Genomic DNA, 26099 nt, shown 5'->3' with positions numbered 1-26099 from the left:
CTGACATGAGAACAAATCCACCATAGTTATTCCCAAGTCCCATTTTAGCATGGACCTTGCATTTGCTATGCAAGGACTTTTGTACTTCTTTTGACCTTTTTCTAATGTATTGTACTGTTAGTAGTTTTAGTCCACTTCTGAATTTGGATCTGTTATTGAAATTGAGTTTCAGTTGTGGACATTCAAAGTCACATTAAGTACCGATGAGAAACCAAACCAGTTGTAAAGCCACAGAACCCATGTCTGTGTATAACAGTTGAAATTATATTTTGACTGACTTTTTATACGCTCCAAAGACAAATATAAAATTAAAGTTATGTATTTAAGGTCTCTTTGTAAGGGTATGTGACTGAGGGTATAAAGTCATCTGAACATGTACATCGAAATAATGTTTTCTACAAAGATCAAATTTAGCCCTAGGTAATTCTATTTAAATCATTTGTTTAAACTCTTAAGCAATTGAAAAAGGACCAACAAAACCACTTTTGAAGAGTAAAAAATTATGTCAGCACCCTTAAAAGAGATTCTATTATGCCGCATTAATGCACCTACTTGTTCTTTTACCGTTCCTTGAATGTTTCAAAGTGTACGGCAGAATTGTTCAAATAAAAGGAATCAGATGCTTAGCTCAATACACCAGCATTGTGGTGTATTGAGTTAGGCTGTAGCTTGCAGCCACAGCAGCAAACATCCCACCTGGGTTCTGGTTTGAGTCCTGTCTGCTCCACTTCCGATCCAGTAGCCTGTGAATGCACTTGGGAAATGCAGTGGGAGATAACCCAAGTACTTGAGCCCTTGACACTGACATGAGTGACCACATAGGAGCCAGACGGTGTTCCTGGTGCCTGGCTTCAGCCTGACCACGCTGGTAGTTGTAGTCATTTGGGGAGTGAACCAGCAGAGAGAAATCTGTCACTGTCTGTTATCTCTGCTTTTCAAATATACTTGATCTTTTAGAAAAACTGGAAAAAGGAGTAATTCCTGACTTCAGTGCAGTTGGAAAGTGGCCGCTAGTTGCAGACCATGTGAGGGACTCCAAGCTTTCAGGACTGCAAGCCGTTACCAGAGCTGCCAGTGCTCAGCAGGCCGTGTGGGCTCCTCTGTCGGAGAAGCTTCAGGCTTCTCAGCAACAAGTGAGGTTGTGTCTTCTACAGCTGCTCGGGCCTGGTGCCTGTCACCTCATCTCAGCCTTTTCACTCCCCCTGACTCCTCTTTTCCAGTCCACACACACTGGCCTCAGGACTCAGCACCACAGTCTCCTCCCAGGAGGATGGGGGAGTTCAGGCCTGTGTCTGGGATGCACCATAGACCTCAATGTCAATTTGTGTGGTGGGGGCCATTTCTTTTAGCCTTTCAAGGTCAACGCAGATGCCAGAATCTGTTGTTTTCTTCCATTCTTGCTGAGGGTACATGCTCATATCTACATGGAAAACCAATGTGCAGTGTGCCAAAGTGATGGTAGCAAATAGGAAAGTAGAATCCAGTGTCTTGAAAGGCTATGGAGGTGAGAATCTGGTGTACCATCGTGTCATCAGTCGTGTGGTGTGTGGGTGATTAGCTCACAGTCCCCACTGTTGGATCTTAGAAATAACTTACTGTTCCAAGGAATGTTGGATTTCTACCTAATTATTTATTTGAAAGAGCTAGAGAGAGAGAGAGAGAGAGAGAGATCTTGCATCGGCTGTTTTCCTCCCCAAGTGGCTGCAGTGGTCTGAACTGTGCCTGAAAGAAACCAGGAGGTAGCTTTGTGCAGGTCTCCTAAGGGGGTGCCAGGGGCCCAGCTACGTGGGGCATGTTCAGGGGATGCCAGGGGCCCAGCTACGTGGGGCATGTTCTGCTGCTTTTTCCAGGCTTATTAGTAAGGAGCTGGATGCGATGTGGAGCACCAGGACCTAAACTGGTGGTGCCCTGCTGACTTTGCTCTATCCATTGCATCACAACATTGGGCTTCAACATATTTAATTTATATCTATAAAATATGAGCCAATAATAAGGGCTTTTAGTTTTTACTTTATGACTAAGGAAATAGACCCAAAGCAGGATCTCCACTACACAGGGCATTTGGGGATAGTTAGTTGTTCAGAGCCGAATGGGACAAACTGACATGACCCAGGGAGTCCTCCATACCCATGCTTCTTTCCCATGAAAGCTGTCATTTGAAGGAAGGAGATTTTCTGCTTGCATTAAAGATGACCTGCACTCGCAGCTCAGGGACAAAACTTTTCTAAAGCAACAGGCGTGGTCTTCATTTACTATTGTCCCTGAATGAGTTTGGCCAGCTGGGAAGATTTCTATTCAAGGCATTTGAAAACCAGCTATGTTAACAAAAGCAAAAAAAAAAAAAGAAGAAGAAGAAGAATAAGAAGGGGGGGTTCCCCCAGGTCAGATTTCATCATACCTGAGGATAGATGTATATTTAATGAAAACATGGACAGAAAACTGGGTTTCCTGTGAATCAATATGCCAGCTGACCACCCTCCCAAGACCTGCCCATGTCACTAGTGCCTATGGCTAACTGTTGACACTAGAAGGCCACTTTGTGTATTTAACAGAAAGGTGATTTCTTTAGAGGCCTGGCAGCTGTTGGTGTCAAAGCCATTGTGTAGGAAACAAAAGCCAGCCCATTCTGTTTCCCCCGGCTGCCTTTGTATCATGGTTTCTGAGCCCTCTCAGAATGAGGTAGGTTCTTTCCCCTCCAATCGCTTTCCTACCCGTGATGTAGTTGACCCGACAGTGGAGGGGAATGCCTAGTGGAAGGAATCCCGGGTTCCCACCCTGGTAAGATGTTTGCATCTTCCGTGTGTTTGTTAGATCTGTGATTTGATGATTTTTTTAATGCTGTATCCTCAAAATCGGGTTTTCACCACCTAAGTCCCAGGCTGGCCTGGAGGGAATTTGCTGGGGGCTTGCTAGGCTTAGAAATCAAGCGCAGCACAGCACAAAGTGGCACCTGCGCGCAACCAGTATGAACTAGAACTCTTGGCACAGTTCCCCATTGACCTTTTGAAACAAACTGGCCTAAGCAACTGAGGAGACACTTTAGGGCTGCCTCCTTCGTACCTGCTTTCCTCCCTCCCTGGGATGGGCCCTTTGCTAAAGGACATCGGGTACCTCCTCCTTGGAGTAAGTGGAGTTCCGTATCGCATAGGCCTGGGCTCTACTGCATGACTGACTGATTGTGGACAGCAGGCAGAAAGAACTGCTTATGTTAGCTTACCCTGCTCATACTGCTAATGTTGCCATGAGAAGAACAGGCCCTGGCACTCTGAATCTTTTTTTTTTTTTTGTGCAATTTTTTTATTATTATTATTAATTTCATTGCATAATGTGACACATTTGTTTTTATGCACTGGAATTCCCCCCACCCTGGCACTCTGAATCTTGAGATGACCATATAGAGGAAATGTGGAACATATATACAATGGACTGTTATTTGGCCATGAAAAAGGATGCAATCCTGTCATTTGCAGTAAATGGTTGGAACTGGGGGGCACTGTCAGGTGAAATAAGCCAGGCACAGAGAGAGACAAATGTCACCTGTTCTACTCAGATGTGGGAGAATAAGCTAACATAAAACCCAGAACCCAGAATAGTGATTACTAGAGTCTGGGAGAGGTGGGAGGAGGAAGGAAGTAGGTATAATGTGGACCAAATCAGAAGGAGTAGGTTTCCAGTGCCTTAAGATGGTGCTGCCTCTATTTCCTTGGAATCACCCCAACTCTAGGAACACCCCAAGGCATTGTTCCAGCCTAACAAATCCAGACGGTTGAAGAACTGAGCCTGTGCCTTGTGATCATCCATCTAGACAGGGGCCAGATGTCCACCCTCTTTGAATGTATTTATCTCTAATAAATTCAATTTGGTTGTGAACTTACTCCCCATTTCTTCTCTCTGTTTCTGCACCTCTTTCCTAGTTATTATTGTTAATAATAAACCACTTGAGGGTCCTCCTTGACCCCAAAGAATCTGAAAATCTGAACAATTCTTACCATTCAACAGCTGTTTGTCATTCAGCAATCCACGGGGTTCTGTGTTGAGTGGTATGGGAGATACAGAAGGGAAGAAGAAATAATGCTTTTGGTTCAGGTATGCAAACTAATGTGAAAGGTTTCAGGGAAACCCAGCATGGGAGGAAAAACCTGGAATCTTTCACAGTAGTGCAGACACCCAGGGAGAGCTTGGCTGTCTTCTTGTAGAATTGTTGATCTTGTCATCACTAACCTTCAAATACTTCTGATCTATATGAGATATCTGCCCTAAATTACGCAAAAATCGTCATCCAAACCAAGCATTTTTTTGGTGACCCAGGCCAAGTGCATATTCTTCCAGTCTTACATTAAATACCCTCCTGTGAGTTTTGCCAGGGTTGCCGCACGAGCATGATTCTTTTAGATGTTTCAGTAATGTTCTGGCTAGAGAAGTCCACGTGCCCTGTGACATTGTTCTCTAGTTCCTCCTTGTGTCTGTGTTTTTCTCCCCCCAGTTGAATTATGCCTTGAACCATACGAACAGAAAGCTGACATTGGAACCTAAAATAACCGTCAACGCCAGGATCGTTGTGGTTGGTGCGTCCAGTGTGGGCATCTCCTTCTTGGAGACACTGGTGTTCTGGTGAGTTTTGAATTTATTTACAATAATAAAAATTCTCTTTCTTTCTGTATCCACGATAGAACCTCTTGAGCGACGAGGCCTGAATTTGTTTGTTCTGCCTGTATGAATTGATGAGGGTGATGGAATATTCTAGACCAGCAGTTAGCAAACTAGAACCTCCCGGCCAAATATAGCTTGCTGCTGTGAGTAAAGCCTTATTGGAACACAGTCATATTCAAAAAGATTTATTTTCATATTTGGAAAGCCAGGTGATGAGAGCACTTCCATCCTCTGATTCACTCCCCCAGAAGGCTGCAGCAGCCGGGGCTGGCAGAGGCTGAGGCTGGCAGCTTGAACTTACTCCTGGTTTCCCCTGTGGGGGCGGCAGAGGCCCACTTAGTTGAATCATCCCCTGCTGTCCTTCCAGTGAGCATTAGCCAGAAGCTGGAACCAGGAGTAGTACCCCTGGGACTTGAACCCCAGGCCCACACCAGAGTGTCTTAACCACTAGGCCAAGTACATATCCCACAAGCGTTTTTGAATGATGCATTATCGGGGTGGAAATGTGACTTCATAACAGTCAAGAAGTTATCATAAATAGGTCTTAAATCTTAATCTAGCCGTATACCTAGTCATAATGGTTTGTTTAAACTGATTACATTAAGATATACACATGTAATTTTCTTTTTGTGGAATTGACTTAGGTTTAATCAAGATAAATATAAATTTTGATGTAAATCCTTGGTTGATTAAATTCCCCAATCAGGCAGACCTTTTTAAAGCATTTTAAAGTACCCATAATTCTCTATCATTGTTACACAGATTATGTCCACTAAAAATAGACTGGTATCAGTTTACGGATCTCCAATCCTTAAGAGAGGAAATAGTTTTCTCATCATTTTCTATAATTATTTTAAATCAGCAATTGCCATAGTAACCGGCTGCCATTCAAACTAAACTTTATAAATTATTTGAGCTGGAGTGAATTTAAAAAACAAAGTTTTCACTGATTGCCAACAGCCAATGAGAATTAAATCCACATTTTGGAAGACAAGAAAAAAGAAAAAAAAAAAAACCACCTTGCTTGCACTTGCACTCTCAGGTTGCATGAACAGGCCCCGCAGGTGCCCTGTAGTTCCTGGAAAGTCCATTTGAGGCCCAGCACAGTCACCTGTGTTTCCCGAAAATCTGGCACTCTTGTCATCTGGTGACATAACAGACATCACTCTTGGTCCTTTCTATTATTTCCATGCAAGACATTATAAAGCACATCTGGTCCTTCTCCAAAGGACACCAGAAAGCGATTCTTGCATAAATTCTGTGCCATTATTGAGTCCATTGTGTCCTTCCCCCTCCCCCATCTCCCCGGCCCCGCCAAGTGCTAAGGTGTTACTGGGAAAAGTCTGCCCCTAATGCATTGGAATCTCTGCCTGGTTCCAACTGGGAGCATGAAGAATAGGACTTTGTGTGTGTGTTCTCGTTGGAAAGGCAGAGAAATCTCCCCCATCTACTGGTTCTCTTTCCAAATGCTCTCAACAGCTGGAACAGGCTGCATCCAGATGCCAGGAGCCCAACCCAGGTCTCCCATGCATATGCCCGGGACCCACGTAGTTGAACCATCACCCACTGCCTGCCACAGTGAGTGGCAGCAGGAAGCTGGACTTGGACATGGAGATGGAACTCGAAAAGCAATGCGGGACGCCAGTATTTCCAGCAGAGTCCTAACTGTTGAGCCAAGTGTTTTGTTTTGTCTTTTAGCTCAGCATTCTGTCTGACCTTCTCAGCTGCTGTCCATCCCCAGTTCCCTCAGCATAGACACACCTGGACATTCCTTCTGGTCGGTAGTGGTCAGCCCTGTGAGTCACCTGCCTCCTGTCCTTCCCAGGGCAGGGCCATCAGATCTCCAGGGCCCAGTGACACGTGTCAGGCATCTCCCTGTGGACAGAGACCAGTGTTGCAGGCTCTGGCCTCCTCTGCCCTCCCAGCGACTGTTCCGGGGCCAGGTGAGAGCCTGACAGCCCTGTTGGCAGAGCTTCCTGCAATTGTCATTAGCTTTGGAGAGAGGCCTCTGACCAGTGGAGGAGTGACAGAGGGCAGGGGCAAGGGTCACTCAGGTTGGGGTGAGGCTCAGCTCATTTCTTCATAGCCGCTGGGCCTGCACACTTGGATTTTGAGGGCACCAGGCAGAAGCACCTCTGGAATAGCCAAAGAGGGTGGCCCTGTGGACTCTGCCCCTTTGGTCTTGGCCAGGCCGTGGGCCTCCCTGACATGACTGAGGGGCTGAGCATGGGGAGATGGGGGCAGCAGAGCACGGGTCAGGGTGCCTGTTCCGTTACAGTCAGGGAGGAGGTGCATCAAAGGAAAACAGGCTGGCTCATTGACCGTGCAGAGGGCAATGGACTTGCAGTGAGAAGGCAGGCGCTAAGACGTTCCTCTGTGGTACACCTGTCTGCCATGACACCCAAGGGATTTGAGTGATGGGCCTGAATTATTTTAAAATTACAGTCCTGGAGAACAATGGATTGTGTCTATGTCTGCCCTGGCTCTCTGAGATCAGAAAGCTCTTCCTTGGCTGCCCATAGTTGTTACACACCCCTTGTTCTCTGAGCACCCCTAATAACCCCCTGAGTAAAGTGCAGAGAACTTGTCCCGGGCAGCCCACCTCTGACTTGTAGTGCCACAGCTAGTCCCCACATCTGTGCCAGGGCAGGGTCACAGCAGGGGGCCCCAAGGTTCTGCCACCCACCCTATCTGGGGTTGAAGTGAACTTCCCCAGTCCTGGATCAACAGCCAACTCTCAGCGTGGCTTCCACGGCATCCGTCAGGGAAACTCTACTTCCAGAACCACAGAGCTTTTCAGGGACATGTAAAAGCCTCTTGCACAAAACTCAGAAAGTCAGATCTTACTCCTTAGGGCACCAAGCCTAGTCCTGCGGAACTTCCTAGATGTATTATTATGTTGAATGTGAGATACTCCAAAGTCATACTTAGAAAGACATGTGAGGGCCCAGCACGGTAGCCTAGTGGCCAAATCCTTGCCTTGCATACACCACCAGGATCCCATGTGGGTGCCAATTCGTATCCAACAGCTCTGCTTCCCATCCAGCTTCCTGCCTATGGCCTGGGAAAGCCTTGGAATCCTGCACCCCACATAGGAGACCTGGAAGAAGGTCTTGGCCCCTTCGGATCAGCTCATCTCTGGCCATTATGACCGCTTGGGAAGTGAACCAGTGAACAGAAGATTTTCCTATCTTTCCTCCTCTCTGTGTATTTGACTTTCCAATAATAAATAAATAAATCTTTTTAAAAGGCCTATGGAATTGTATCATAAAATGATGATAATAATAGTTATAAAATGAAAAAAAGCAGATATCCCTCCTCCCAAAAAAAGAAAAAGAAAAGAAAAAGATGCAAAACCAGCCGATGGGAGCTTTATCTCTGTGTCTCTCTGATTAATTTTTCAGTGATTTTGAAAACATCAAAATAGAAGTGCGGAGCTGCAGGCCCTTCCCGGCACAGGGTCCCAGATAGATGCGCTGCCCCGCCCCTGGCCAGCTCCCTGCAGTGCAGTCAGTGTCTTTGGGTACCAGAGACCTCCTCCATCCCCCCGCTTCTGATTCAGTCCATCTGTGTGTGTGTTTTCACAGTTTGTAGCATTTATTCCTTTTAATCCCTTTTAAAAAAAAATCCTGCCTAATGCAATTCAGACGTAAAGAATCTCTAAAGAACCTGTACAGGTACTGGGGGCGGCGGGTGTGGGGGGGAAGCATTAAAGAAATCACGAGATGCCAGTGGCTGAAGGCAGCCGGGTTGGGGTGGGGTGGAGTGGTGAGGGGCAGTGCTAATCCCTTCGGCCTTGTGGGACTGGAGAGAGAAGGATGCTTCTGACTCAGGGAAAGTGCTGGAAAGCCCAGGACTCGTTGGCTCCCTCCCACTTCCACTTAGGAGAAGCGGTGCTTCCTAGCAACTGGACCCTCACTCATCTGGTTGGGACCCAAGGGGACTAAGAAGAGCTTGGAGCAGGCCAGCGTGTTCTCAGAGCTGCCACCGTGGCCGAGTGACCATAACTGTTATCTCGGTTCCGCACAATCTCCGGCACAGCTGTGGGCACTGGCAGCAAGCCAGCCCTGTGCCCGCAGCTTAATTAGCCCTTCTTATCTTTTACATTTGTCCGAAGACTTCAGAAACCTGCCATGTGGCCTGTCACTAATTAAGTGACTAAATGAAATAGGCAGTGCTTCCTTGTTCATCTCAGGACCGATTGCCCTTCTTCTGCCACACCCCAAGCTGGTGACCATGACTGTCAACCTCTGCTGCACCATGGCCCTGGTGACAGGAGGACAGAAGCAGATAGTGATGCCTGTGGCCTGTGTAGGGCCACCCACTTTTCATCTGGAGGCAGCTGGTGTCCATGCAGGGTTTTAAGGTCTGCTTGCTCTTCCTTCATAGAAAACTCTTAAATTCTACCCTCCTTTCTTGAGTAGCTCGCAGCCATCAACTGTTAGGATAGTGGTTCTCAAAGTGTCATTACTAGGACACCAGCATCAACAGCACTGGGGACCTTGGCTGGGCCCAGCCATCTGTGCTTTACCAGCACTCCTTCTGCAGTGCTCCTAGATGGACACCATCTTGGCCCTGCCACCCTGCTTCTTACGAACCCCACATTTCTCATGGGCAACCCTGCTCTTCCCCACACTCCCCACCAAAGTCAAAGACACAGTATATCCTCAGCTGTGTGCCACCTGTACACCTCCCCAGAGAGAGAACTAAATTCTAATGTCTAGCCATTGACTTCTTTATACTGCATGCAGGTGTACTGGGGGCATTAGGTAATGTCAGCCTGTCCCCCTCTTGGAGCATGTTGTGGGAATTTGAAAGGGAGGCCCAGAGGCAGCCTGGCCTGACAACACAGGCATGGAGTCTTCTGTCGAGGTGACGGGTGAGCCTGCTTTCTGAGGCATGAGAGCCTGCGCACTGCTTGCTGTGTGAGGCCCAAAGCCAGGCCAGGCCATTTTTGGTGGTTAACGGAAGCGTATGACTTCTGGAGTGCATGTTTCTAACTACAGTACTCTGAAGACGAGAACCTGGTAAAGGGATGATCCAACTCTAGCAACATAGTAAGATGTTTGGGCCTGATGAGAATGGCTTTGGATTTCTCGTTTTATTTCTTAAAACATGTAGTTACTTATTTGAAAGTAAAAGCGATGGGCGGGGGGAGATGAATCAGAAGGAGAAAGAAAGAGAGAACAAGGTCTTTCTCAACCACTGATTCATTCCCCCAAGTCAAGTCACAACTGGGCCAAGAACTAGGCATTGCATCCAGCTCTCTCACATGGGTGGCAGGGGCCCAAGCCCTTGAAGCATCATCTGCTGCCTCTCAGAATGTGTTAGCAAGAAGCTCAACCGGAAGCAAGGAATACCCAAGGCTAGAAGTAGGCACTCCAGGATGGGGTGTGGGTATTCCAAGCTGTGGCTTTTGTTTTTAAGGATTTACGGTGTAAAAAAGAAATGTTGTAACTCCATTTCCTAGACATTAGGGTTAACGTTGTGTAGTTCTGGCTGTAAATAAAAAGATTCTCAAAGTCCCAGATGCTGCATCCAAGCCCCTTGGGAGGGAATGGAGAAGACTGTAGAAACAATAATTTCCTGAACCCTGCTTTGGGTTACACGTCATAGGACTGGGGTGCGTTCCAGGAGTAGGTATTTCCACAGACTCCCCCAGGTAATTCTGACATGTAGCTGGCTTTGGGAACCAGTTTCTAAATATTTCCTCAAAATTAGTGGTCTTCATCTGCGAGAAAACCCACTTCCCCCTTCTAATTATGCACTGAAACTGGCTTTTTTTTATGGGCTTGTTTTCCAAACCACATCTTGCAATTCTCCACAAATCATCTAAGTCATATTGTTATTTTAGTTCTTACCAGATCGAATTATTGAGCTCTCATTAACGTTAAGCAGTTGAAGCCATTACCCTGAGTTCATGATATGTAGACAATAAATTGGACATTAGTCAAAAGCATTTCATGAAGTTTTATGTTTAAACTGTCTCCGGTAAGAACGAAGGCTCAAGAAGAATTGTGAAGAAACGTGTCCATGTGGTGTGAATAAGGCCCACCTGTAACCATCACTCACTCTCTCTTGCTGTCAAATTCCCAACACGCTTTGTTATTCCAGTCTTAAGCAACTTGCCCGCTTAGGCGTCCTTTGCTGCCTCTTGGGTGTGAAGCTTTTTTTGGCCTTGTCTTCTGTAGCTGCCATCTTCTCTGTGTTCAGTATACAAGAGTTCTTCAGAAAATTTCCAGAAGGTGTACAGGGTGGAATAGAAAACTCTGCTAATATCAAAAAAATTTTTTTTCACAACAGAGAAAACTCCTTGTTTCCAGAAAGTTTACATGGGGGAAAAAACCACGCCCATTTTTCAAAATTTTTTCAGTTTCCAGATAGTGTACACAGGAAGAAAAAATACTACACAAATTTCAAAGTTTTTTCCACATCAGAGTGAATACGTTGTAATTCTATCCATGAGTTTTTGAAACACCCTCATGTAAGCATAGCTTCAAGTATAAATGTATACTTTTCTTCATATATGTAGATTAAAGGTCATTAATAATTTTCCCTAAATTCTAAAAATAAACGTAATTGTAATCTGCTTCACAAGAACTCCCAACTTTTTAAAAAGTTTTATTTTACTTTACTTGAATGAGTGAGAGACCAAGAGAGATCTTCCATCTGCTGGTTCACTCCCCAGTCGGCCATAACAGCCAGGGCTGGGCTGATCTGAAGCTGGGAGCCAGGAGTTTCCCCTCTTCCCCCTGGGTCTCCCAGGCAGGATACTCATTTTAATTATCTTTCATCCAGGACTCATGTGTTTCCTTTGTGCAGAGATATAATACAGCAGTGTTTTATTTGAGACCCTGAATCCCTAAACCTACCCTTCTTCCCCAGTCCCTTCTGCTGCCACCACTGTTGTCCCAGGCCGGGTCTTGGGAGACTCCACAGAAGCCCAGCAACATTGCAGGCAGTTGCTCGTGCCCTCCCAGTGCGTCCCTGGACAAGCCTGCACTCAGGATAGGCATGGGAGCTGTGCTCCTGAGCCCCTGTCTCCAGATCCTGTGCTACTTCCCACGGGGGCTGCCAAGCAGAGAGATGGTCAGACCCACACTCCGAGGTGGAGCCAGCCAGGAGGGCATCCTGGAAGAGACGGAGCCAGCCGCCTCCTGGGTGTATCGGAACCTTCCCTGGATGCCTCTCTTTGGTCTCACTCTGGAGGTGAGAGTGTGCCACTATTGACAGCTGTGTGGCCCAAGTGCAGCTGCCATTTGAGTTCCACTAACAGAGCCAAAACAGACCAGTGCCTTTAACACACTCCTGAGAAGATACAGTAATTCCTTGCTGCCGTCTAATATGAAACCCACGTTCAGTTTTCCACACTGGTCTTCAAAAATGGTTCTTCCATGGCGTGTCTGGTTGGGTCAAAATGCAAGTAAGTTGCCAACACTACCGCCTGTGACACCTCTTTGAGTGTATAGTAGTCCGTTCCATGATTCTGCTTTTCTGCTTTAGGCTTCTACGTTCTGATGTGCTAATAAAGTAAAATGAAATCTGTGGTTTGCTTTTAAAACGCTCTGCCAGCAAAGCGTGTTCAAGTGTCTTTAGTGGCAAAATGTTGATGACTGCTTGACATGCTTCTTTAACCTCTTGTGCAAATCAGAAATGTTCCAACATCAAATATCTGAGAACTTTGAAAAACAGAGATCTGCTGTGATCTAAACAGAAAAACAAAATACTGATGAAAAAACGTAAACATTTTAATGGGGGAGGGACTGTTAGATTCTCTTTATCTGCTTTATATTGTGTTTTATATGGCAAGAATATTTTCCTTCTAATTTTGACATTTCACCCAACTCCCGGTTTTGGGGTACCATCTGGGGGCATTTCATCAATGACTTTCTGATATTATTCTATATCATTTAGAATGAATTAGACCTGAGTTAGTCTTTGACTAGTAGAATATGCAGTTAGGTCAAATATTTATCCTGAGTTAGGATTTGCTGTCATCTGGCAAACATTTCTTCTGTCACCATTTTGCACAATTCTGTTAGCAGAGGCTTAGTTGAGTACATTGAGATCAATGTGGAGTTCCTCTTTTTTCTCTATACAATTGGCTTAAATAAAAGCAGTGAATTAAATTCTACAGCTTGGGTTGCCTCTACCTTGCCAAAAATATCAGCAGTAATGATGATGATAAGCAATCGTCCAGCAAGCTGGCTTAGCTAGTTTTAGATGTAGGGTGAACCGTGTGAAGTTTTTGGTTTCTTTTTTTATCTTGTTCACAGCAGTTTGGCAGTGGGATCCTCTGTGTGTGGAGGGTAAGGCCGTTTAGCCTTAAGAAGCCTGCAGTGAAATGCAATCCCTTTTACTTATTTCCCTGGATACTCTAATCCTCCACCACTCTCCAAGTATCTCCGAGCTGTTCCTCCCTTTGTAGCCACAGCAACGTGAAATCCCCACTGGAATTATTTACTGTGAAAATGCAGGTGCACTTGTTTAATGTTTCATTGGCTTGAGCACTTAACTCGAACCTTTTTTTTTTTTTTCCACGGTAACAGTGACCTTTGGTTTTGGAGCTGAGGGTTCATGCTGATGTTAGAAACTGCTTGTGTACATTAATCCAGCACCACCAGATCCAGAGCATTGTGCGTTCTGCTGGGCAGCCGACCCTGGCGTTACCTGGGATGCCTGCTCGGACCCACGCTGTGTTCTGTGATCCACTTGCAGGAACTTGGAGACTATTCCTAAGTCATCCCCATTTAAAAATCTTAAAAATAATTTCATTTCCGTATTTGATCCTCAGAACAGTTAGACTGAATTACTGAAACCTTACACTTTCAGAGCAGATACTCTTAGATTTAGATGTAAGGATTGAGGTGTGTACTTATATATTATGTAAGATATCATAATATATTATATAATAATATATAAATAATATGTGATGTATTTTTATATTACATGTTACAAAGAAGTTTGGGGCTTGGGGGAAGCACAGGTTAGGCCCCAACTTTTATGACCCTGGATGCCAAGCTAGTACATTTGGAGTTAACATTTTGGTCATAAAAATAGTTTATATTCATCAAAAATGTGCTGTTTCTGAACAATACATGTGCTTCCATGTTGTCTCTACAGCATCACAGGAGATATGAGGTTCTATCTTCCTCATTTCATAGGCTAGGAAACAGCAACAGGGAGGTTAACTAACTCACCCAAGTGACTCCCAAGCCCTTCACCTTCACCACCATATTCTGGTATCACTACAGTGAGTAAAGCTGGGGATTTCAAAACGAGGAGCTACTGAGATTTGCTTTCATGGAAGAAGTGGCATCTAGCTGTGTGGAACAGGACAAAAGAGAAACACTTGTGCCACAGAAACTACCCCTGAGGTTGTTTTTCTAGTCCAGATGCTGAGCTCAGGTTCTGTGCCCTGGGAGGTGGGTGGGAAATGGGCACTGAAGGACGAAGGGGCCAGGGCCAGGTGAGTGGACACAGTGCCCTGCATGGGTAGAGGGAAAGAGAGTTCGCATCTGAGATGGACTTGCAGATCCCTAGCTTAAGAGGTGGTTCATTGGCCATGACTTTGCCAGAGAGAGAGGAGAAGTGGGCTAGAGCTACCCAGAGCGTTGCCTAGACACGGACCTGTCAGGCTGGACATCTGTGGAGCAGGCCAGTTAGAATGCATGCGACAGTCAGCTGTGGCATGGTGCTGTATGAGAACATGCAGGGAACCTGAAGACACTGTTGTCTTAGCTCGTTCGATGAGGCTTCTCCATCCATGACCCTGCTCTGCCCTTTTCCTCCATCCCTTACTGCCTGCATGGTTAGGTTAGTGGTGGCATCCCACCGTGGTGGAAAACCCCTGTTCCCTGCATGGCAGAGAACCTGGAGCACTGTGCAGTCTGCAGCCTGGATCCTCATTATGAGGATGCTCTCACATTCCCATCCTTCCTTTCTTTTGTGAGTCAACATAAGTAATGTCTTGGGCTTGCCTCCCGGTGTCTCTTCTGCATTTTGTCCCTGGTAGTTCTTTGACAAAGTTTTCACATTTTTCTTTGAAAAATTACCTTTTCCCCAGCCTCCCTTGCTGCTACAGATAACCGCATCACTGAGTTCTGGCAATGTAAAGAGAAATGTCGCATGAGACTCTCAGAAGGGGTCATTAACAGGCAGCCCTTTCTACCCATTTCTCCTTTCTGTAATGTGCCAGGAGCCACCCTAGGCCTGAGGTGACCTTGCAGATGGAGGCCACACTCAGAGAAGCAGAAAAGCATGGCCATGGCCCCTGTGGATGTCACATATCCACCTTATTGGCACTTGACTCTAGTTTCTTTAGCGGCCAAAAGAAATGGGCTGGTCTGGAGATCAAGGGAGACCCAAGAGGGACTCAGAGAGCAGGCAGGTAAATGTGTGAGACCAGAATGGAATGACACTCTTTGCAGATGCCTCCTGGCTTGACAAGCAAGGAAGTTGACCAGGGCTGGTGGCTGCCCCGTTTTCCTTGTGATGTGCAAGGTGCACTTACTTGGCATGAGGAAGGAAACTAGTCGTGAGAACAAGAAGTGTTCCATCGGGAACCTGAAGGTTGGGTAAAGGGCCAGAACACCCACCGTGAAGAGTGCAAAGGGAATTGGATTAGGGCTAAGGGAAAAGGTAGAAGAGTGCTGCTTTTACATAGAAAAATCCAGAAAATGCCCCCTCTCCACAAAAACAAAAACCCTCTGTAATATATTATTATAGGTGGTACAAATGAAGAATATCCAGCTCTGTCTTTTGGGAAATTTTTAATTGTGCAGCAAGATAATTCAGGATACCACAGCATGGTAATTTGGCAATTGATAGGTCATTTGATCCGTGTTGTTAGATAATTCAGATATTTAGTATGAAGGGAATAAGATACGTAAGAGGCATAATGGGAGAACCATTGAGCCTTCTTAGATAGAGATGTAAAGAGAGCTGGTAAGATTATTGTTAGAGGCCAACCTTTGTGTCACAGCTAGTTAACCTGCTGCTTGCACGGTTAACATTCCCATCCCAGAGCTCCGGATCAAGTCCCATTGCTTCATTTCCAGCTTCCTGTAACACTCCTGGGAAGGAAGCAAGTACTTGGATGTTGTAGCCATTTGGGAAACAGCAGGTGGAAGATTGTGTGTATGTGTGTGTGTGTGTGTCCCTTCTCTGTCACCCCCTGAAATAAGTAAATTACTGAATCTGAAAACAGCAAACTATGAAGACGAAGTAAACCACTTTTCAATCACATAAGCTCTAAAGCCAGAACAAATTTTAATTGCATTCAAGTATAGACATACGTTGTTGTTATTCTTATCTGAATCTTTTATTAAATGATCACAAACCAAAGGCCTGTCACCAGTGTGCACTTTCAGACTGGCCATCACAAGTAGCTGAGGTTGATTGTGACCTTTAGGCTGTTGGAAGATATTCAAAAATGTTTTATTCTTGTTGTCAGAGGATAAAATGTGCTTGGTTTTATTCATATCAAATAAGAATGTTCATTCTTAAATGATACCCATCCTTTGAGACTTTAAAGCAAAACCTTTCATAATATTTAGCTATTTTTAAATGTCAGGTGCAGTGGGTTTAATGCATGGCCAGCCCCGGGGCCATCATCAGAAGTCTCCTGCTTTTAGTGCTACTTAATGGACTGTCAGTAAATTGATAGCATCTCCACATTTGGAGATTTTCCAGTCTTTTCACAGGGATGGGGCAGGTGTTCTCCACTGACTTGGCGAAGGCGTCCTCTTTGGGATTTGGTGGGTTGGAGAGGACGTGTGAATTAAGAAGAGGTTTTAGTGGGGGGGAATATTCTCAGCAGCCAGGACCCTCTGAGAAGATCAGCTCACCCAGAAAAATCATGCCGACCACAAGTAAGGGGAAGATGTGCAGCAGGAGTGTTTTAAACAGGAGTGTTTAAAGTCTGAAACGCACACCATCTTCAGGCTGGGCATGCACATGAAAGTTGCTTGTGGGGTCTGGTCAGAGAGGGCGGCATGATGAGTAGAGAAGGCACAGCTCAGGGTCAGAAGCCATGGATATAATTTCTGACCACTCTGCTCGTGAGTTGACCTTGAACAAATCAATCTACAGTTTCCAATGCTGATTTCCCTAACCGCCACCCCCACCCCCGGCACGAACCATCTTAAAGACCGATCTCTAAGATAATGCTTACCAAAGTGCCACAGGCTCTGGAAAGCCCAAAGTGAGTGGAAGGCAATGTTGCTCTGGAAAGGAATCTTCTAGAATATTCTACTTTGCTGTCCTGATTTGAGTGCATCTGAAAGCATTGAGGCTGCTATTGGCCAATGGACTTACATAGTCAATGGAAGCCTCTCGACTGTTCCGGGTCTACAGAGCAGTCAGCCTTCTCATGACTTTAACATTGCTGCGAGTTCAACGGCAGATGAGAAGTATTACATTAAAAAAAAGCAACATCTGTACTGAATATGCACAGATGTTTTTGTTGTGAGTCCTTAAATGATACAGTCTAACAGCTACTTATGCACTAGAATTGACACTGATTCAGTATTATAAGGAGTCTAGAGACTATTTCAAGTGTATAGGAGGATGTGCACAAGGGTTAGCCGTGATGATCATGATCAAAGTAGTTTCTTAGAAAATGGCCTGAAATTAAAACTTTGCATTAATTTATACCAAATTTACCTCACTCATCCCAATATGTGGGTTTAGTTTTGTTTTACTTTGAAAAGCAAATTTAAAAAAAAAGTGTCTGCCCTAAGCTTCCAGAAGTTTCTACAATTTGCAACATCAGCATAATCTTGCTTTCTTCATTTGAACATTCAGTTCTGTCTGAAGGTTTGTGCAAAGATTGCCAGCCTCAAAGGAAAAAAAATGCAAATGTTGGACTACACAGGAAGGAAAGTTACATTGAAATATAATCATTTTAAAAGTCCTTGCACTGCATCATGCTTAACCGCTTTTGTTCTTTCTCCCTTTGCTTCTTTCTTCTGCAGCTCGCACCTGAAGTTTAACAGCCTCACCCTGATTTCAGCTCATGGACTCCCAGGGAAAAAACTTCTGGGCAGTGAACCAAGAAAATTCCTAGCAAGCGAGTATGAATTGTGTTTGCATTTCTGCTCCGCAGCCCAAATGTCCCGCTTTGTGTGCATTCTTAGGCTGAGAGAGATTTCAGATCAGAAAAGGGAGATATGGCAAGTTTTCCCTCCCAGACTTCAAGTCTACCTAAGGAAATACAGAGACAAACTTGCTAGCTAACCGATCGGTGCCCCCCCCCCCGACCCACCCCACATTGCTTGGCCGGGTTAGGCTAGGCAGAGGCCTCCCACGCCACTCTGGGTGAGCTGTGTTGTTTTCAACACAGCCCTGCAGAATCACGGTGTGATAATATCCGTCCTGGAAAATGCCATTTCATTACCACACAGCTTCCATCAGGTTTAATTTCCTACAGCAAAACATGGGTACAAGAAGCACCAGGCACCCTGCCTCCGGGAATACTCTCCCAATTTATCCCGCCAGGAAGAAGGAAATTGGTCCCTCTTCGGGGGTTCGTTTCAAAGCCTGTGATGGAGGGACCCTTTTCCTTCTGTGGAAAAGGCTGGCTTTGCCTTCCAGCAGAGAGCAAGCACAGCTTCCTTGCCAGTAGGACCAAGCTCATTGTGACCTAATTCTTTTTATCAGGCTATAAACTTTTTTTTTTCCTGGAAGGGATCATGATGGTACAGAAAAAAAAAATGGTCTTGTTTTTGAGCCAAGAGGAAGTGGCTTCAAATTCTGTCCTTACTGCTAAGGGTCTGACCCAGGGGGTTCACTTCCTGAGCCTGATGTTTTTTTGGTGGTGGTGGTTTTGATCATGAGAAGTATCTGTTGAAACACACCTTCTGGAAGTTTTGGTTAGCATTAGCCTAACACCAAGTTCTGGCCAAGCGTAGAGGATGACCCACAAGTGTCCTCTTCTTCACTTGCCCTCTTTCAAAATTTCTAACCAGGAAATTCTGGTTCTGAGCTGGTTTCGTGGGAGTGCCATGCCGCCCAGGCTGGGAGGCTGTGGGAGTCACCCCTGCTTCTGTCCTTCTGCCTACTCAGCGTAGCAGCTCAGCCCACACTGTAAAACTGGATTCAGCTCATCCACCCCTTGCGTTATAGAACACTCCCAAGCCACACTCAGCTGTTTTAAGTCAATTACAACTTGTTGAAATGGAAATTCTATTCCTCACTTCCAGGAGCCATGTATAAGGGCTCAGGCAACCACGTGTGGCCACCAGTCACCGTTTTATATTACACAGCACGACTGCAGAACATTTCTGCTATCACAGAATGTTCTAGAAATGCTATGACCTAAGACCTCTCCCAACTTCTGACTTCTCTAACCTCATCTTTTATAATTTGTGCCATTACACACACACACACACACACACACACACACACACACACACACCATAACAGCCTCTTTGCCTCTTTAATGCCCCTCAAATACGAAAAGTTCCTGTCCTCAGGGTTTTCACTCTTGTCTCTCAACTGCTACCCGATCCACTAGATCTATGCTGACTGCTCCATTCATCTGCAGTCAGCATCCCAACACACTTGGGTTCCCCTCGCTCTGCTGTATTTCTCTCTTGCTGTTGAAACTCTCCTAATCTGCCTTTTTAAGTGGTTGATTCTCTGCCTTGCTTTCTTTGTTGCTGCTCATGGAGCAGCTCCTGGATTTGGCACAAGCAGGTGCCCAGGAAATAATGATGGGCTAGATGAAGAAGTTGGCTCCAACGTTCATACCAAAGTCTCCTCAATCAAGTGTTGGGCAAGAGTTAAATGAGTAACGCAGCCAGGTCTCTCTGTGCGGGTCACTGCATGTCATCACAGTTCTTAGAAACCACAGATTGGACAGGATGTTGCCTTTCAAATGGTCCCAGAATCCCAAGAAAGGAAATGATCTCCAAGTTTGAAACTAACATGTGCAAATGACATCCATAAATCTGATAACACATGATCTTCCTTCTATATACTAATTTTGAGCTTGTCCCTAGCCAGTATTCTGGATTATTACTGTTGTTACTATTTGGCATCACATTCATCTTCCTCCCCTACACTGCCCAGCCCCTGGCGGAGGTGCTAATGACATGCTTGGGAGGCAGCTGAAGGAAGGCCGCGGGAGGGGTGGAGATACAGAAGGAGGGAGCCATCCATTAATTGGTCAGTCAGGCCTGAAGAATGGAAAGTTAATTGTGAGCCTCCTTTCTGAGAGCATCATGATCCAGTTCTTTATAAAAAAAAAAAAAAAAAAAAACCATCAGAGTTCTTTGTCGTTCTGAAGAGTTGTGATTCCAAGAGGCAGTAGGCCTCTGCTGACTTAACGTTTGCCATGCTGGAGCTGGGCTGTCATTGTGTACCCAAAGTTTGGGGGCTTAGTCTCCTGTCCCCCCACTAAGTTAGGAGAACCACAAACTTGAGCAGGCTGGCCACTCTCCTTATATATGGTCACTTCCAAACATCTCCTGACCCTGAATTCTGCTCTTTCCTTCTCATCTCACCTCTGAATGGTCTGTAAAGATGACCTTTCATGGTTCTTTTTTTTTTTTTCAGTCACTGATCTGCCTTCTTTGGTTCCTTCTCCCCTTTCCGGAGAATCCTAGTGGTGGTCATTCTGTCTCATTGAGTTGGCAAGCAGTCCCTTCCTGTGTTAGAATCTTGATGCCCACTAACTGCTTAGGAAATAATGGCAGAAGAGGGTCGCTTTTAGAGTCACCAGGATACAGCTTCATTGCTGTGGTGGGGTCGGGGTGGGGAATTAGGTAAGATCTGTCTCTTGACACCAGATGGTTAAAACTGAGCAGTGTCATGGGTATAGCAGCCGGGGAAGAGCAAATGCCCACACACTCTTCACTCGCCTCCTTTTGCATCCCAGTGAGGGTTCTTCCAGAGCAGTGTTCCCCAAGTTCCCAGTTCCAGCTGGACAGAGCTTCAGATATGAATGCTGACATTCAGCAACACCACCATCATGCCATCATTCAAAATGGTGCTGGCATCTTAGCCTTCTGTAGATTTTCCGCAGAAGCATTTATCTTTGCACAGATCTTCACGGCACTAATCCCTGTGCACTAACTTCATTTACTTCCCCTACCACCACCTCGCATGGCCTGCATACAGGAGGGACTGTGAGATGACTGGGAACAACCCTGGGGCCATGTGTTGTAGAGAGGTGGGCTCCCTGAACCACCTGTACTGCTGTAAAGCTATCAACGTGGGTACTTGTTGACAAGAGAATTTCATCTCACTGCCCATTATTTCCCTGCGACCTGCTAGCTCTTGATTTTCTTTTCTTTTCTTTTCTTTTTTTAATTTATTAAGATGAAATCATCTTGTTTTTAAGTGTTGCTTCACAGGGAGTTGCAAAGCCCAGAGCGCCCGTCTCTTTTCACGGACCCTGGTAACGGGGTCTAATGGGCATCCATTACTAGAATTCTCTTTGTGCAGCAAGGCCAGACTGTTGCATGGATCAAAAAAGAAGAAAAGTGTTCTCCCATTACCACTTCAGAATCCTGTTTGCCTCCGAGGAAAATAAACAGGATTATGTATCATTAACATTATTTAGATAATGCCTTCCCCATCTGCATCCCACTTGACAAAACAGCATCTCTTACTTTTTCCAGTTCCTTTCTCACAATGGTCAAAGTACCCAGGGTGGGCTCAGTATCCCCCCAACCCCTGGTGGAGAGGTGAGGAGACTGAAAGCCATCCAGGGTGCAGCCAGGCCATGGTCAAGAGCAGGGGTTGTAGACCCTGGCAAGATTCTGCTTGACAAGAGCAGCAGCAGGATGAAAGGAAACTCATCCGACTTAGTCATCTTAGACAACCACTGGTTGTCACAACAGGAGTGTTACCAAAGGTCATCTTCACAAGGTCAGACCTTTCAGAAAGTCCTTCAAACAGTCCTCATCGCAATCCCTCCCCCGCCCCCTGCCCCAGTAAATCTGGAGACACCAGGAAATGGGGCTTGTGCAGCCACCAGACCTTTGCTAAGTCTTCACTGGTCCTACTCTGCACACAAGTGCCAGTTCCCTGCATGTCACCTGTGCCCAGCACAGGGACTCCCCAAAGTCCCTAGGGGTGGGCCTCGCTGCAAGCCTCACCTGGTTAACCACATAAAAGGCATCTTGTTGCTTTGGCACGAGCCATTCATTCATTGTAGGATGAGTCATTTATCGAACAAGCACTAGCATGGAAGATTTCTCTGTACTCTCGGACGCTGGCCCTTGCCTTAGCAGTGTCAGTCTCTTGTTTCTCATTTCCTGTGGTCAGTGTGACAGTCCAGCAGCTAAAGCAGACTTAAAAACACCATGCACAGAAGCAGAAGAGTGATTACACACACACACACACACACACCCCCTCCATGTGGACCAGCCTAGGCCAGGTGGAACAAGTCAGCTCTAACGGAAGGATGTTCGTTTGTACCTTAAAAAAAAAATCTAGCATCTGTCCTGGTCAACTCGCAGCCAGAGCCTGGGACCTGGCCCATCAGGGGACTTGTAGCAGCTCCCCAGATGTCTAATTAATACCCACTGTCAGCTGCTCAAATGTCACTCACGGAGCTCTCCTCTCTCTGTTGCAGCCACTGTTTTACCGATAAAGATTATGCGCTGATGTCCCTGTGCTCCTGGGTTAATGTGGTGGTGGGAAGAATGACGGCCATAGACCGGGTGGCCAAGCACGTGGTGGTTTCCCAGGAAGATATCGTACACTACGATCACCTCATCCTGTGTACGGGCCAGCAGTACCAGGTGAGGCTGCGCAGGCAGGGGCTGCTGGGAGCTGTCCGTGGTGGATGTGTTTACCCGGCCTGCACGTCCTCCTCCAAGACAGCTGCCTGCCGCCGTGCATTCACAAATACACTCTCCAAGCCCTGTGCCTGCAGCCAGAGCTGTGTCCACATAGCACTCCCAGGGACCGAGTCCAGGAAAAAATATTCTATTCAAAGATAAAAATGGCAGCGAGCTGGAGAAATATTCTTGAAGCCATGTTTGTTAACACTTAACTACTGGCTGAGGCTGGATCCAGATGCCACCAGGTATGCACGTGTTTGTATGCTCAATTTGCTGATGCCACAGGAGGCACCAGTGGTGGGCCCCTGCAACAATATTGCAAACATGCACACCTTCTATCTCTCAGTCTTAAAGCTAGGAAGTCTGATTGACCGGCTGCCCTGCAGCTGTGTGATTAATCTGTTGAAGCTAAATCTGAAGAAAGTGTTGCTGCTAGATAGCTTAGAGCTGCCCCCATGACTTGGGGTAACAGATTGCCGCCTCTCTGGCCTGCAGCACACATTGGGCATCTCACGGGAGTCCACGAAAGCAGGCTGGGTCTTGCCAGTGAACTCTGGGACTCAGGGCCAGGGGTCTCAGATCATCTTGTCAGTGGCTATGGAGTCCACACAGAGGCATGTGTGCTGGCAGCCTTCCCACTGCCTGGCCCAGAGGAGCTGGGGCAGGGGACTGAGCCCTCTCAGTATTCTGTCTGCTGTGACTGCGCATAGAGGCCACCCAAAGCTTTTCTGAAGACAGGACTGTACCTACACCCTCTGCCACCCAGGGATTTTGCTATTCTGGTGGGCCCAGTCATCAGTATTCTTTTTATTTTTTTTCCTTGCATATTCATTTTCATCTTCTCAAAAGGCAGAGCTGCAGGGAAAAGAGAGAGACACAGAGATAAAGCTGTTCCATTCATCTGTTCACTCACCAAATGCCCACAACAGTCAAGGCTGAGCCAGAGTCAAGCCAGAAGCCTAGGATTCCATCCAGGTCTCCCACGTGGGCTACCGAGGCCCAAGTACTTGACTGGTCACCTGCTGCTTCCCAGGCACATCATCAGGGACCAAGATTGGAAGCAGAGGTGTCAGCATACTCAAACTAGCACCTAAATACGCAATGAGGTGGTGCAGGGGTCCACCCAAGTCATGGCTTAACTTGTTGTGGCACATCACCCACCCTCGTAATTTTTTTTTAATTTCCCAAATAATTATAAGCTAAGGCTGAGAGCCACCAGCTGGAATTTTTGGAGCAACATTTCTGAACTTTGCACCTTGCAAACACGACTCCCTGTGACTCTTGTTAAAATGCTGATTCTGAGCCCAGGGCGTGGGCCAGGGGAGCCCGGGACGCTGCATCTCTGACAAGCTTCCAGGTACACTCAGGACTGCTCCCGAAGGGCCCACAGTTGGAGTCCCGTGTATCAAATTCTGCCTCATTTCTTTTCTCTCAATTTCTTTCTTCCTTCCTCCTTTCCTACATTGTACCCTCCCCCCCACACACACTTTTTTTTTAAGAAGTCTAATTACTGAAAGATAGAAAAGGATTTTTTTTTTTTTTGCTCTGGTTAAAAGATAAAGATGAACTGGAGGGATACTTCATGTTCCTATGCCAGTATTCCTCTTGGTTGTAAAAATATTAAACCAGAAGAAAATGCCACACACTCTACAGCTTGTCTCTCATCAGCTCACCCACCCCAGGGTTCCAGCGGTGGCTGGCAAGTTTGTGCTTTGGAAGCTGTTAGCAGAGGACACAGCGAGCTGTCCCAAGACCTGGGCATCGGTCCATGTGTGTCCAGCTGCCCCTGCAGCTTTAGTCAGTGGCACATTAAGCTCCTGCCCTTTTTTTGCAAAGTGAAACATAACATGAAGAAGTGATAAAGGGAGTTCCAATTTCATTTTTTTTTCCCAGAAGGACATCATGACCAAAGATACACAGAGCGATACCAGAAAGAGCAGCTCCAGCTATGGCAGATTGCCTGGCCTGGTTTCTCCGCTTCTCTTCTCTTCAGTTCTTGCACGCTGTTGTACCAATTCTGTGATTTTTTTGAAAGCAAAACCCGATGATGAAAATAAAGCTTACATCCCTAAGAACAAAGATAACCTATTATAAAATATAATTGTATACTTAAACTAATGAAGCGTCTTGAGTGGCGTGCCTCATTCTGAAGTGGCGTTTGAGATGCAGGTGCACATCGTTTGGTTGATCAGAAAACCGTGCACAAGGGAAAGAATTGTTCTGCAGGACTGGAGAAAAGACGTGGCAGGTCTCACTCTCAAGTTCTCTCTCTCTCTCTCTCTCTCTCTCTCTCTCTCTCTCTCCTTAAGATTTATTTATTTTCAAATATTTAGAGAGAAGGAAAGAGAGAAAGATCTTCCATCCACTGATTCACTCCCCAGTTGGCCACAACAACTGGAACTGAGCCCATCCAAAGCCAGGAGCCAGGAGCTTCTTCTGGGTTTCCCACACAGGTGCAGGGTCCCAAGCTTTGGGGTGTCCTCAACTGCTTTCCCAAGCCACAAGCAGGGAGCTGGATGGGAAGTGGATCAGCCAGGAGACAAACCAGGACCCATATGGGATCCCGGTGCAAGAAATGCAAGGACTTTAGCCACTAGGCTACCATGCCAGGCCTCCTCTTTTACTTTCAAGTCATTCTTCTAGAGTCAGTTTTGAAGGATTTCTGTTGTTGATTCTTCAGTAGTTACTCTCATAGCTCCCAATGATGCATTTGTGAAAGTTTCTCCCTTGGTCTGTCAACTTCAGACCATCTGTGAGCGCCTCCATGTGGGACAGTGGCTTTGCTCGTTCACAACAGTTCTCTATAACTCCTTTGCACATACCTGTTCATTTGGGTTACTGGCTTTGGTGAACATACACTGGTTTTGAAAAAACACATTGGGGCAGCATAGTGGCAAGGCAAATTAATCTTCTACCTATGATGCTAGCATCCCATATGGGCACCGGTTCATGTCCTGCGTGCTCTGTTTGTAGATCCAGCTCCATGCTTATGGGCTGAAAAAAGCAACAAATGATGGTCCAAGTCTTTGAGCCCCTGCACCCACATGGGAGACCAAGAAGAAGCTCCTGGCTTCTGGCTTTGGGTTAGTTCAGCTTCAGCCATAGTATTGTGGCCATTGTGAACCAGCAGATGGAAGATCTCTCTCTCTCTCTCCTTCTCTCTGTAAATCTGCATTTCAAATAAAGTAAATAAATCTGTTTTAAAAGAAAGATATTAACTAACTTAATTGAAAAAGAAAGAAAGAAAGAAAGAAAGAAAGCAAGCACTGTGAGATGACCTCCACAATGAGCCAACAGAGCCGCTTTCCACCTGAAGACAATTCCAGAGATAAGTCAGGACTTCAGTAACATCACAAAGAAAGAGGAAGAACAACACTCTTTCAGCTCAAAGTCAAAAGAGCTTGGTATTGACCATGAGAAGACTGAGACACAGACCATTCAGGAAGCCAGTGGGTGGGGCAAGTACCTGAACAAGCAGGACCTTTTTTTTTATCCCAAGCTTGATTAGATACTAGCCATGTGTTGTGATGTCCAGAGAGCTTGATTACATATTAGGTGAACAAAAGTGTGGGACCTACAATGGTACCTGAGCGCCTCACTCCCTTGTCATATGACAACATCTGATACAAGATTCTACTTCAAGGAAGATGA

General features: G+C 46.0%; 1 protein-coding gene across 1 annotated transcript in view; it reads left to right on the top strand.

Moving 5' to 3' along the window:
* Positions 1–26099, top strand: part of CFAP61 (cilia and flagella associated protein 61) — a 184700-nt gene that overhangs the window by 102157 nt on the left and 56444 nt on the right. Inside the window, exons 18-20 of the mRNA XM_058679390.1 lie at positions 4484–4611; positions 17628–17726; positions 22238–22406. Of these exons, the coding sequence (XP_058535373.1) occupies positions 4484–4611; positions 17628–17726; positions 22238–22406 (396 nt within the window). The remainder of the gene's footprint in view (positions 1–4483; positions 4612–17627; positions 17727–22237; positions 22407–26099) is intronic.

Source organism: Ochotona princeps, chromosome 22 (assembly GCF_030435755.1).
Source record: "Ochotona princeps isolate mOchPri1 chromosome 22, mOchPri1.hap1, whole genome shotgun sequence".
Classification (NCBI taxonomy): Eukaryota; Metazoa; Chordata; class Mammalia; order Lagomorpha; family Ochotonidae; genus Ochotona; species Ochotona princeps.
This window is presented reverse-complemented; position numbering and strand designations above follow the sequence as displayed.